This window comes from Erithacus rubecula (assembly GCF_903797595.1).
Source record: "Erithacus rubecula genome assembly, chromosome: 6".
NCBI classification, from domain to species: domain Eukaryota; kingdom Metazoa; phylum Chordata; class Aves; order Passeriformes; family Muscicapidae; genus Erithacus; species Erithacus rubecula.
The window spans coordinates 56524348-56536680 of NC_136688.1; the positions used below are offsets into that span (position 1 = coordinate 56524348).

At 46.7% G+C, this 12333-nt stretch overlaps 1 protein-coding gene across 3 annotated transcripts in view; it reads left to right on the forward strand.

The window, feature by feature from the left end:
* The window catches only part of ARMH4 (armadillo like helical domain containing 4), a 153095-nt gene extending 141219 nt beyond the window's left edge, over positions 1-11876 (forward strand). For 2 of the 3 annotated variants that reach the window (XM_079309312.1, XM_079309313.1), the window contains exons 6-8: positions 5919-5950; positions 10173-10307; positions 11134-11876. In XM_079309312.1, coding sequence (XP_079165438.1) covers positions 5919-5950; positions 10173-10307; positions 11134-11202 — 236 coding nt within the window. In that variant the 3' untranslated portion in view covers positions 11203-11876. Of the gene's footprint in view, positions 1-5918; positions 5951-7065; positions 7171-10172; positions 10308-11133 lie in introns of all 3 variants that reach the window. The other variant, XM_079309311.1, reaches the window with a different exon arrangement.
* The last annotated feature ends 457 nt before the right edge of the window (positions 11877-12333 follow it).

Below are 12333 nucleotides of genomic sequence, written 5' to 3' on the forward strand. Positions count from 1 at the left end.
AAAAGGAAAGATGATGGATGAACCTTCACCAGTAGCAAGATGAAGTTCTGGAATGAAGCTGGATTTGAAAACCAGCCAACATCTGCAGGGATGAGTGATAACATGCCATGGAAAAACAGAATTGCTTTAACTGGTGATTAAAAAAGAGGATATGATTGAAACAAGCTGATTAGATGGAAGCAAAGTGACAAGACAGAGCAGCCAAGCAGGGCATCCAGGAGGGGAGGGGAGAGACACAACTGATGGCAGTAGGGCATGAATTATTGATTGAAATCTCCAGCAGAAGTCTTTGCATTTTCTTATCTGGAAAGGGAGAGAATGAAGGAGAAGCGAACAGAATTATTAAGCAGCTTTATCATTGCACTGGAGTGGATAATTAGGCAATTAAGATTACTAAAAGTTGGCAAAGCAAGAGGCCCTGAGGACTTGTGCTCCTGATTCCAGAGGAGGGTGGGGAGGGAAGCAGGAAAAGCCTCTGGTGAGAGATTTGGTGGTGAGGCTGGAAGGCAGAGCCAGGCTCTGGCACAGAGAGGGGCACAGGAGACCTGGGTAAGGAAAAAGAACAGGTCTGAAGAGGGACAGTCCTTGGAACAGCAGCAGGGAGGGAGATCAGGATAAAAAAAAAGGGATCTGGACCCAAGTGAGTGCAGAGGAAACCACAGAGATGCTCTGAGGGCTGGAGCCAGGCTGGGAGAGATGGGAGTGCTCAGCCTGGAGAAGAGAAGCTCTGGAGAGACCTCAGAACCCCTTCTGATTTTGGGCATCCCCTGCCATACACCCCCAGGTGTCACCTGCTGTCCCCTCCAGCCTCCATCTGCCAAAACCTGAACTCCAGAAGGGTTTTGCTCACAGGGATTTGTGACTGTCCCTTGGGGCCAGGCAGACACCACAGGCTGCTGCTTCCCTCTGCAAGTGAGCCTCACTCCTTCAGCTGGAACCAGAGCTTCTGAGAGCTGGCTGCACATTTTGAAGGGGAAAATTGGGTAAAACTGACTAAAAATAGCACATTGCATGTGTAGCTGTCTGAATTCATCCTGGGCTGCTCTGAGGCCAGTGCTCCTCCTCTGTGCTCCTGACTGGCTTAATCTTAAGCTATATGTTATTTGAAATTAATTTGCAGAGATGCAGACATTATATAAATCACTGAGGAAATTTCAGATTATGTATGCAATTTGCAGAAGTGCTCCACACTCATCTTACTTACTCCCCATGAAACCAAGGGATCAAAATTAAGCTGAGGCAGAGAGTTTGGATCAGTCACCATCCTGAAAGTGCCATGGAAGATGAGCCAGCACTGCAGACACTTGTTCGTAATTCACACAAGAGACTCTTGTAATTTCTTCAGGACATTCAGTAGCCAGAGAAAGGAGGAATAAAGGGGATGATGAAAAATACAGGGACTAGAGTATTTATTACTAATTATTTGCTTGACTTCACTGGCAAGTCACCTGGTGTTCCTGGAGAGTGCTGCATTTCCAGGGGAAGGTGCCAGCCACAATGTTCCTCTCCCGAGACCAAGCCAGAATATTAATTATGGATTCTGTTGCATAATTAGAGTCTGAAGCCCAGAACTAACTGATGGCAGCTGCTTAGCACAGATATCAATTCTACCTTGAAATAATGCTGTGTCTCCTTCCACACACGTGGTGTCCTCAGATGGGTAAATCATTGGAGCAGGATTTTAGTGTCACAGCAGCTTGTGATTTCCTCACAAGTGTGTTAGAGCAGTGCTGTGCACTGGTGACATGATAAATGTTTGTAATTCATGGTAATCTGATAGCAGCACCACTTTCTTAGTGGTTCTACATATTAGTGGCTGTAACAGTGGTGGGAGTTTTGCACCACTTATTTAGTGGTTTGTCTCAAGTCTCTTCTGCCTTCACTCAGAGCCAGGATTTAAAAAATACACAAAGGAAACTGATTTTCTCATGTTCAGGCTTGGTTGTTTATTACATCTTATTAAAAGTACAGAAAGTTCAGCAGCACTTCTAGCTACCTGCCAGAAGTGAGCAAAATGGAGCAGATCCAGCTGCTACAAGGTCTCTTAAACAGTCTAATAGAGAATTAATACCTATATTATTTATACTTTTAACCCAATAACTAAATTCTTGTGACCCTCAGTGTGACACTGACTGACCAACCAGAAACTACTGCCTGAAACCATGAAGAAGAAGAAAGATGAGCACCAAAAGAGACACCACCCAAAATCCTTAATCTTGTCCCACACCTATTATTATATTATAAAAACCTCAAATTCCAAACCCTTCACCATGTGAAATCACACACTTCTATTTAACTCCACACCAGTGATTTTAACTCCATCACTCAAATTTGGAAGCTTCTCCAAGTTCTCAGGTCAAAAGCAGTGTTCTCCAGGGGGTCAGTGCCAGAAAGGATGGAAAGCTCAAAAATCCCAGGTTTCTGGGATCCAACAAGTGGCTGTCTTTTTTTTTTCCTTTTGCCTACACTCAGAGTTAGGATGGAAACTCGAGAGACAGATTCTTTTATTTGGACTTGGTTGTTTATTAAATCCTATTTATAGTACAGAGAGTTCTGCAACACTAATAAGCTAAAAGTGAGAAAATGGGGGTGTATTTACCTAGTTACAAGGTCTTTTAAAGGCTAACTATCCAATTAAAAACTAACATCTATATTATTTACACTTTTGACTGAATAACCAAACACCTGTGAGCTGCACTGTGGGATTTCCTATCCAGTCAAAAACTACCTGAAATCATGAAGAACAAGAAGGAAGAAGAGGCACCACCCATGAACCTCCATCTTGTCCCATACCCATTACTATATTCTAAACCCCCAAATTCCAAACCTTTCACCATGTGATATTACACTCTTGTATTCAAACTACACACCAGTGATTCCAACTCCATCACTCAAATTTGGAAGCTTCTCCAAGGCCTCGGGTCAAAAGCAGTGTTCTTTTGAGAGTCAGTGCCAGAAAGCACAGAAAGTTCAGAACTCTCAGGCTTTAGGGTTCCAGCAGTAATCCAGTGCTCCTTGACCTGTCTGGCCCCAGCCTGGCAGCTCAGGGAATTTGGCTGGGACAGCTCCACACTCTCTGCTCCTTCCCAGTGCAGTCCTGCCAGAACACTGAAGGGTTTCTGACCTCCTACCTCAATCTTATTATTTTCCTCTAGCAGAGGTCAGAGGCTGCATTAGAGCATCCCCTGAGGAGGCACCTAGTGAAGGAGAAATCACCTTGGGTTGTTTTTCTTATGGCCTGGGTTGATTCCCAAAGGCACCTCTGCACAGCTGAAAACAAGGCTGGGTTTAATAACAAACAAATGTGTAATAGCAAATAAAATTTATGCTGTTGAGTTGTGGGCCCCAGTGGGTGTGCTGCTGTTGTTTTGTGGAGCAGAGGGGAGCAAAGCCAGAATCTGTGTTCATTAAAAATAGGCAATAGAATATTCTTAGCTCAGCCCCTGCCTCTGCCCTGGCAGAAATACCCTGGAAATAACTGGAGTTAATTGGAGCCGTTGTTCAGCTGCAGGAAAGTGGGTCGGCTATTGATGAGATCACTGATCCCATGTAATTGTTGTGAAAGATGTAAAAATAGGCTTTGTGCTCAGCTGGAGTTTGGGCTGGCTGAGCACAGCGTGCACACACTGCAGGTGCACGGGTGGCTGTCCTGGTGTGACAGGGGATGCTGTCCCCAAGCCCTCCTGGCACTGTCACACCTGGAAACCCATCCCAGGGGAGCCACGGGTTCCCTTCCTCTCTGGGATTCCACTGGAGTGGCATCCAGAGTGTGCAGGCTTGGCTGGCAGAGGATTGTGGTGGCACCTTATAAATTGAATTTTTTATGGCTTAGCCTGTGCCGGCCAGGACTCATGGTGGGAGGATGTCCTGGTTTGGAGGACAGGTGTCTGCCAATAAAAGCAGAAGCTTGTCTTTGAAATGGAGAATGTAAACCCCCTCCTTCCAAATTATTATAGTTTTGAAATTAAGGGGCTCTCAGGCAGATAGGGAATTAGGAATAGCAGTCCTTTACTAGGAAAATTAAAATAGAAATACAGCATTACACAGAACAATCCCAGCCCTGCCAGAGTCAGAATCCAAGCTGACACAGTCAGTCAGTCAGGGTGGTGGCACAGTCCCATTCCATGGTGCTGCATCCTCCTGCAGGGGCAGATGTGGCTCAGCTGGAGCAGTGCTCCTGGAGAAGGGGCAGTTTCCTCTGAAGCTCCAGGGATGATGTGGAAGGGTCTGGTTTTCCTCTGGAATCCAGTGGAAAGAAGGTGCCTTGGTGTCCCAAATCTCAGTTTTTCTCTGGGTAGGAAAGGCTTGGCTCCTGCCCTGGCTGGAGCATCTCCCAGTGGGATGATGGAATTTTATCAGCCATGCCCTGGGACTCAGTGGCCATGAACAGGAGATATCTCCTGGAGGGAGGATGGGCTGTGGGAAGATAAAGATGATTGCCCAGCTGGTTTAAAGATGGCCCATGAGCAGAGAATGTGTGCCAGGAGATCAGGGGCACTGCCACACCCAGTTCAGCAGATGGGGACAGAACACACATTGCTGGACACATCCTATATGGCAACCTAAGACAGAAGAGCTGATAAAAACAAGACCTTTTGTTCTCTTCCAGTGCTGTGTGTGTCCCTCTCCTGGATAATTAATCTTTTTCTCAGCTTTCATCAGAGATAAATGCACCTGTGCCTCTTTCACTCATGTTCACCTTCAGCTAATTTGGGATCCTTCTGTTTGGAAGATGTTATGTTGCTAACACTTCAAAGGGAGTATTCAAATTGCTTTGAACTTGTGTTATATCTGGTATAACATAAAACAGCCATTTGCTGCTGGCCCTGCTGTGTCCCTTCCCCACTCACAGAAAGGCTCCTTTCAAAAGGGTGCTCTCAGTGCTGCAGGTGCACATGCAGACACTGATATTGCTAATTCAAGCTTTGAAGGGATGTTTTGTAACAAAGCAGGCTTGGAAATCGGGTTTAATTCCATAAACTCTGTGCTACACTTGGCATTTAACACACCCTGGAGGGTGTGTCCAAGAGTGCCTGCAGCATTGTCCTCCTGGACAGATGAGAATCCTTGAACAAACACAGTTGCTGAGCCCTAAAAAAAAGAAAACCAAAACCATTTAAGTGTTAATTGTTTATTGAGCAGGAATTTATTGAAGTCCTAGTGGATCCCTGTGGGATTTTGCCATGGGTGCAGTGCAGACACACCCTGTGCCCTGTGCTGTTAATGACTCCTGCACCCACTGCTGAGCCCTTGCAGCTCTCTGAGATCAGTGAATATTTCACCCCAAAGCAGCTGCCATTACAGAATTTTAATTCTCAGATGTCATATTTCACAGGATTTATTTAACTGTTAGGAGAAGGAAGTTGCAGTGCTGGCAGTACAAATTTGCTTGGATTAGTGATTTAGCACCTCCAGTGCTATCCCAGCCCTCTGGAGGCTTCCCAGAGCAGGCAGTGGCTGCTCCAGAAAAGCAGGGCAATAAAGGCAGTGAATAATACATTTTTGGGCATCACTACAGGCCCAAATACATGGAAGAATATCCACACAGAGGAGGGCAGTGGAAGGGGATAACTGCACTGTAAGGTTTTCTCCTGGTCAGACACCCCAGTGTGTGTATGAGAAGTGATGGTCAAAAACCCACAACCTGAAATACTGGTATTTATCTTTGTTGTTAAATCACTCTGAAGATGTGAATTGCTCAGACAAAGGTGAGCTACTTGCTGCCAACTCACTCCAAGAGTTTCTTGTGTTGAATTGCTGCATTTGCTTTTTCTGATGAATGAGAAAAGAGGAAATCTAATGTTCAGCCTTATCAGCTTGTCAATTTATTTGCTCTCTATTTTAATGTTATCACTGTAGTTTGTTACTAATTAATAGAAGTAACATGATTACAGCTTTTATTCTTCCTTATTTTTCAGTGAGAAGCTGGATGGAGAAGCTGAAAGATAAGGTAGGAGGCTCAGTGTTTCAGTTCCTTTCGAAGCAAAACCACTTTTATTCTCAGGAATAAATAAATTCTTGTCATTGCAGTTCTTTATCTCTACACAGACAGTTGAGAAAGTGCTTAAAATTTTCTCTAGGAGGCAAATGAACCAGATGCTGCTGGTATAGAGTGGTGTGAATCCACAATAAATCCCTCATAGGTTGTAACTAAGGGGCAGGAGGGACAGAAGTGATTGATTAATTTCTCTGCACCAGGAGATGACCTTGTCAGATAACCTGAGTTACTTTTTAAATTTCCCCTTAACTTATCATGGGATAGTTTTGGTTGGAAAGGACCTTTGGTTAGAAGTCCATCTAGTCCAGCCCCTCTGCACTGAGCAGGAATATCTTCCACCAGATCATGATCAGGTTGCTTAGGACCCTATCCAGACTGACCTGAAAGGGACCCCAGGGTACAGAACTGAGTTCCACCTTTTTCCCTGAGTGCTAAGCTCAGTTCTGGATCCAAACCCAGAGGGTTTGGTGCTGCTCTCTGGTGAGAGGCTGCCAGTGCCTCTGGATGAGGCCTCTCCTCCCTCCATGTGCTGCAAACCCTGGGAGGAGAATGATCAAACACAGCAAAACTGACAAGATAACAGAGCCTGATCATTCCTGCCTGGCATCACAGGGGGCTGGTCCATGGGATCAGGAGCTGTGCCAACCACAGGCTGTGATGGCTTTTTAAGCTCTGCTGCCCTGGAGCAAATATTGACATTTCAGAATGGTTGTGAAGCCTTCCAAGTGTTGTGTTGCTGACAGCAGAGCCATGAAGCTGGAAATGAGGCGACAGAAAGAACATTTCACAACTCAATGGGTCTTGGAAATTCTTGAACAGGATCAGAAACAAAACAAAAGCCATCCCAAGGAGTGAGAGTGATCTCTGAAAACATCTCTAAGCTTAGGCAGACTCACTCAACCAGCCCAGCCTCCCCATGTGCTCCACACCAAATTTCAGCAGCTCTTTTACCACCAAGGCAAAGCAGAGAAACAGGGTGTGGTGTCAGTTTTCCAGGGGTGGGGAATGGGAGGGTTTAGGGTGGCTTCTGCCCAGCCCTTGTTGAGTTGCCTTTCTGCCTGCACTAGGAAGGAGGCAAGTCTAGAGCCAGCCCTGCTCACAGCAGAGCCCCTTGGCCTGGGATTCATCCAGAGCAGATGCTGGAAGGACAGAGAATGGTTTTCCCAGTGAAGGTAAAGAGCAGCCAGGGGCTGGCAGTGTGCCTGGAGGGATGGCAGCACACACAGGTCACCTGCTCATGCCAGCACATGGCACAGCACGAGCCTGGGACATCACTGAAACTCTCACATCTTTCCTCCTGTCACCTTGCTGGCCACCCCTGTCCTTCCCTGTGGCAGAGGGGCTGCATGTTCCTGTCTCCAGCAGAGCTCTGGAGAGTCTAAACTCGTGTGGCAGTGCCCAGCACAAGCACTGGTGTAACTGGAGATCCACTGGTGTCCACTCCTGAGCCACCTCCCTCCTTTGGGGAGCAGCAGATCCTTCACCTGGCTCACCTTTTTCCCCTAGAAAAGCCCAACAAAAAACACTCCCCACCTCCACTCCCAACCAGCAAATCACCTGCAAATACACCTGTTAAATCCCTCCTCTTGTACTTGAGTTTTTCAGCACCAGTCTTAGGTGCCTCTCTCATTTGCTCTGTGTTCTGTTTTATAATCCCCCTGCCCAGAAGAGGATTCCATGTGCCATCTCTGGGTGTGTCCTTCCCTGTCCCTCAGGTGTGGGGACTGTGGGGCCAGGAGAACTGGGTCAGGGACAGATTTATGTCTGGTCTCCAGCAATCACTGTGCAAATGCTGCATTTGGTGTCAAATAATAGACATGAAGTTCTTCTCAGGTTCTCATGGTATTATCTCAAAGCCCAGCAGGGCCAGGAAGGTCATGAACATGGATTGTGTGTATTAAAAGCATCCCTAAAGAAGCTACATCTTCCTCATAAAGGCATAAAATATGGCTTTGGCCTGTGAAAAATGGGGTTTTCTATCAGGAAAGTGCAGAAGCTCACAGAAGCTGGGCTGCAAGACACAGAAGGGCTGGATTTGCATCACATCACAGGTTTTTGGGGTACAAAACATTGATCTGGGGGCTGGGGAAAACCTCTGAAAGGCCATGTAATGGTTTTGAAAGCAAAACCAATGAGAGACTCCAAGTCAGAAATACAATTTAATAGAAAAAAAAAATAGAAAAATAAAATGCATGCAATAGTACAAAAGAAAAACCACTGACAGAGTCAGAATACAACCTGACACCCCACTAGTCAGGGTGGTGGTAGCAGTCCAGATGGAGTGGTCTTCTTGAAGCAGTGGTCCTGGTAACTCTTGGCCTCTGGAACCAGTGGGTAAGAGCAGCCTTGGTGTTCCAAATCTCAGTTTTTATCTAGGTAGGAAAGATTTGACTCCTCCCCCTGGGTGGGATGATGGAATTTTATGAGTCATGCACTGGGACTCAATGGCCATTAACAGGAGATATCTCCTGGAGGGAGGATGGTTTGTGGGAAAGAAAAAAAACCCACCTGGTTTTAACAGCTGGCCCATTAGCAGAGGATATCTCCACAGAGATAAGAATCACTGCCCCACCCAGTTTCAGCAGATGGTGATAAAATACAGACTTTTGGGCACATCTTTACATTGTATCTGTGAAAGGCCATGGGCTGGTCAGGCCTGATAAAGGCTCACAGACAGGCTGAGGAGCTCATTGTGGTTTCTGACATGGAAACTCAGCTGGGCAGCAGCTAAAAGCCATTTACAGCCTGCCCTCACTGCCCGTGCCGGCAGCAAAGTTCCAGAAATAGAAAACCCCATGCTGCACTAATTAGGTCACCCAATTAAGGCACCTTAATTACCTCACAGAGACACAGGCTTCAGCTGTGTCCTCACTAATCTCCTTTTTCTGGAGCTGGGCTCAGGGATGCAGCCCCTTCCCAGCACCTGAGCTGAACAGGGCTGGGTTTTCTGGGAGGGTGTTTAGGGAATCTGAACAGTGCAGCTGGAGATCCCCCAGCTTTGGGATCCAGACACAGAGCTGTTACTATTTCAAGCACTGAGCAGGATCTGGAGGGGCTTGGGGGAATAAACCAGCCCTCTTTGGTGCTTGGTGTTGTGCCTGCCAGATGAAAGCAGTCATTTCCATTCTCCAGGTAAGTGTACAAAGGCAGGGTAGTGCACCTGAATAGCTTTTTTTTTTTTTTTTAACTCCCACTCAGTGGATTATGGAAGAGAAGTAATTATGGTGTGTGTGCTGTGTTGTATTTTGAGAGCACAGATGAAGACAAGTGGTTGTAAGCAATGGGCTGAGTCTCACTAGGAGCTGTCTGATAACCCTCAGAATTGGTGCCTGTGCCCCTTGGCAGGTGTAAAATCTATTTTTGGGGGTGTAGCAGGCAAAGGGTGAAGCTGTAGTGGCACAGCAGAGGATTCTGGCTGCAGTGTGAGGAGAGGCAGAGCTACAGAGAGGGGAGCCAGGCTGTGCCTGCCTCCCTTGCAACACTGAGCCCAACCGCCCTGGCACTTTAAAACTGAGGTTTGTTTTCATTTAAAGCAGTAAAATATAAAATAACAAGCACTTGGGAAATTTTCCTAAGGATTTAAAGTGTTTAGATGTGTAATTTTAGATTAGTCATGCTGCCTGTATTTTTTTCTTTTTTAATGAGCAGTGCAAACACACAGATCACAGGGATTGAATTAGGGCTGGTTTAGTTTTGCTGGGCTCCCCTTAATGCCAGCTGAAGGTGTGTGTGCCTTCCCTTTATGTCACTGTCCTGCTGCCATGCAGGGGACCCCTTCCCATGCAAAGCCAAAGTGTTTGGCTCAAAGATTTTGAGTTCCAAGCTGAGGAATGGCTCGAGATCACCTTCCTTTGGCAGCCAAGGTTTTCCTTCACACCTGCATCCCTATTGAGACACTTCACCCAAATTATTCCCTCTCCTGAAGGCAGGCAAGCACTGCAGGGTCTGAGCTGTATTTCCTGATAGTAAATATCTGCCAGGAAAAGCTGAGTTGTGGTGCTGACCAGCTTGCTCCTGGAGTGGGGCTTCCTGGAAGCAGGAGTCACAGGTGATGGGGGCTCAAACCCAAAAAACTGAGGAAACCACCGTAGGGATGTACTGCAGTCCTTGTCTGGTGGAAATGACAGTGAAAGGATGGTTTGGGGAGTGCTGCTCTGCTCCTGTCTTCCATCAGGCAGGATACATGTCGGGGATGCTGGTTCCTGTGGGAGTTGGCATTGCTGGAGCCCTGTTCATCCTGGGAGCTCTTTACAGCATCAAGATCATGAACCGCCGCCGCAGAAATGGCTCCAAGAGGCACAAAAGGAAGGTATGGAAGCTGCCCAGGGAAGGTATGTGCAGCAGCAGCTCTGGGGGTTCTTTCTGACTCCTAACTCTGAGCTCTTAGGCTCTTATTTGTCGGGTAATCTTTTAAATAAGCAAAGCAGCTAATAGTTAAAAAGGTTATTTATTACAAAGCTCATCTTGTTACAAAGCACATCAGTCTCAACAGGCAATGGCTAAAGCAATGGCAAGCAATGGCAAAAGCAGTAGCAATAAGCAAATGGCTAGAAGCCAGAATGGCTAAAAGCAACAACTCTCTCAATACATACTGATATATAAGATTTTTCTAGCAAGCTAAGATGCAAACTCAGACCACACTCTTTAACCTATTAGAATTCTAGTTTCTTAGCTCACCAGGTCATAACACTACACATAGAATCGATTGTGTTCTATCTAAGAAATGTAAGCAATATTTTTACTATAACTCTGTTATGTCTAAGCACTGTCTACAACTGTGGGCTTGGAGCCTCTACTGAAGATATTACTATGTTTGCAACCTTCAGTAGAACACAAGCTACTGCTGTGGAATCCAGACATTTTACTCACTAGAAACATCAGAACTCACTCTAAGACTTATTCAATCCCTGCACTCTGATTTCTCTCTGAAGAATTCAGAGAGACCCTGAACTCACTGGCTCCAACAGGTATGGAAGCTGTGAGCCCTGCTGGCTGTAAAGCCAGCCCAGCCTGGTAGAGTCTGTCTGAGCTGGAGTGTTCAGGGCACTTTGGTTAGGGGATGGGGGCACCCAAATTCTCCTCATTTCGTTCCTTTTTGCACGTGGAGCTCTCTGATGTTTGTTTTCCTCCCCCAGCAGAGGGAATTTAACAGCATGCAGGACCGAGTCATGCTCTTGGCCGACAGCTCTGAAGATGAATTTTGAGTGGAACTGCAGTGCCCTTGGGAGACCTGGTGACTTTTCAGAGGAGAGAGAGAGAGGGGGAGAAGAAGAACAAGCGACTTTTCTGCTGCACTGCTGCTCCCTGGGCTGCCCCAGCAGGGGTGGTGTCCCCAGTGACAGTGACAATGACAATGCTATGCTCTACGTGTGCCACCCGTGATGTTTGTTTTGATACAGTAGTGGAGATCTGAGCCACAGCTGGAGCTGCTCCGTGTGGATGATTCTTTTCCTCTTGCCCTGGTGTACTGTTCTGGTCCTGGCTGGCAGTAATCTAATCATAACAATAGCTCTCACCCATCCCAGGAATGGAAATCTTTTACTGTGAATGACTTCTGTCCAATTCATTTTAAATGTTACATTACCTGAGCTAGAGTTCATTAGTGCTAAGATTAGCTGCTCTGCTTAATTAATGAGTTGTAAGCCTGAACTGTATCCCTGGCTGCCCGAGAAGTGCCCACGTACAGGGCTCTTGATACAGTTTGAAGAACATTTCTGCCCTTGGGTACCCCCATCTCACCCCTTTCTCCTTCAGCTCTGCTCCACACTGCTTGGAGACACACAGGAATGGCCTCAGCACTTGATTCCACCACGAAATTCCTTGTCCATTTTCAACCAGCACTGTCTGTTACAGCACAATAAATACCAGCGCTCACCTACTGCTGGGTGGTCTTGCTTTGGTCAGTGTGCAGGGAGGTGAGAGAAGAGGCAGGTCAGAGACTTTCCCAGCTCCAGGTTCACCTCTTCCCAAGGCTGCATTCCCATGGGGATGGCAGTGGAGCCTCTGTATCCCCTTACCCTGCTGGAAAATGAATTTTCAGCCCCTGGAAGCTGCATGAACAGCAGCACCTTTGGGGGATCTGGATGGGTCTTGTCTTACAGAATGGTTTGGGTTGGAAGGGACCTGGTTCCAACCCTGACACCTTCCACTAGACCAGGTTGCTCCAAGCCTTGTCCAGTCTGGCCTGGAAAACTTCCAGGGATGGGGCAGCCACAGATTCCCTGGTCTGCAAACCATGGAATACAGAAAGGCATTAAAGGTTGAGTCACTATTGAGGGATTCGTGGCTGATAGTGGGAAAACAGCAGGAGCTGGAGAGATGTAGCTGTGAGGATG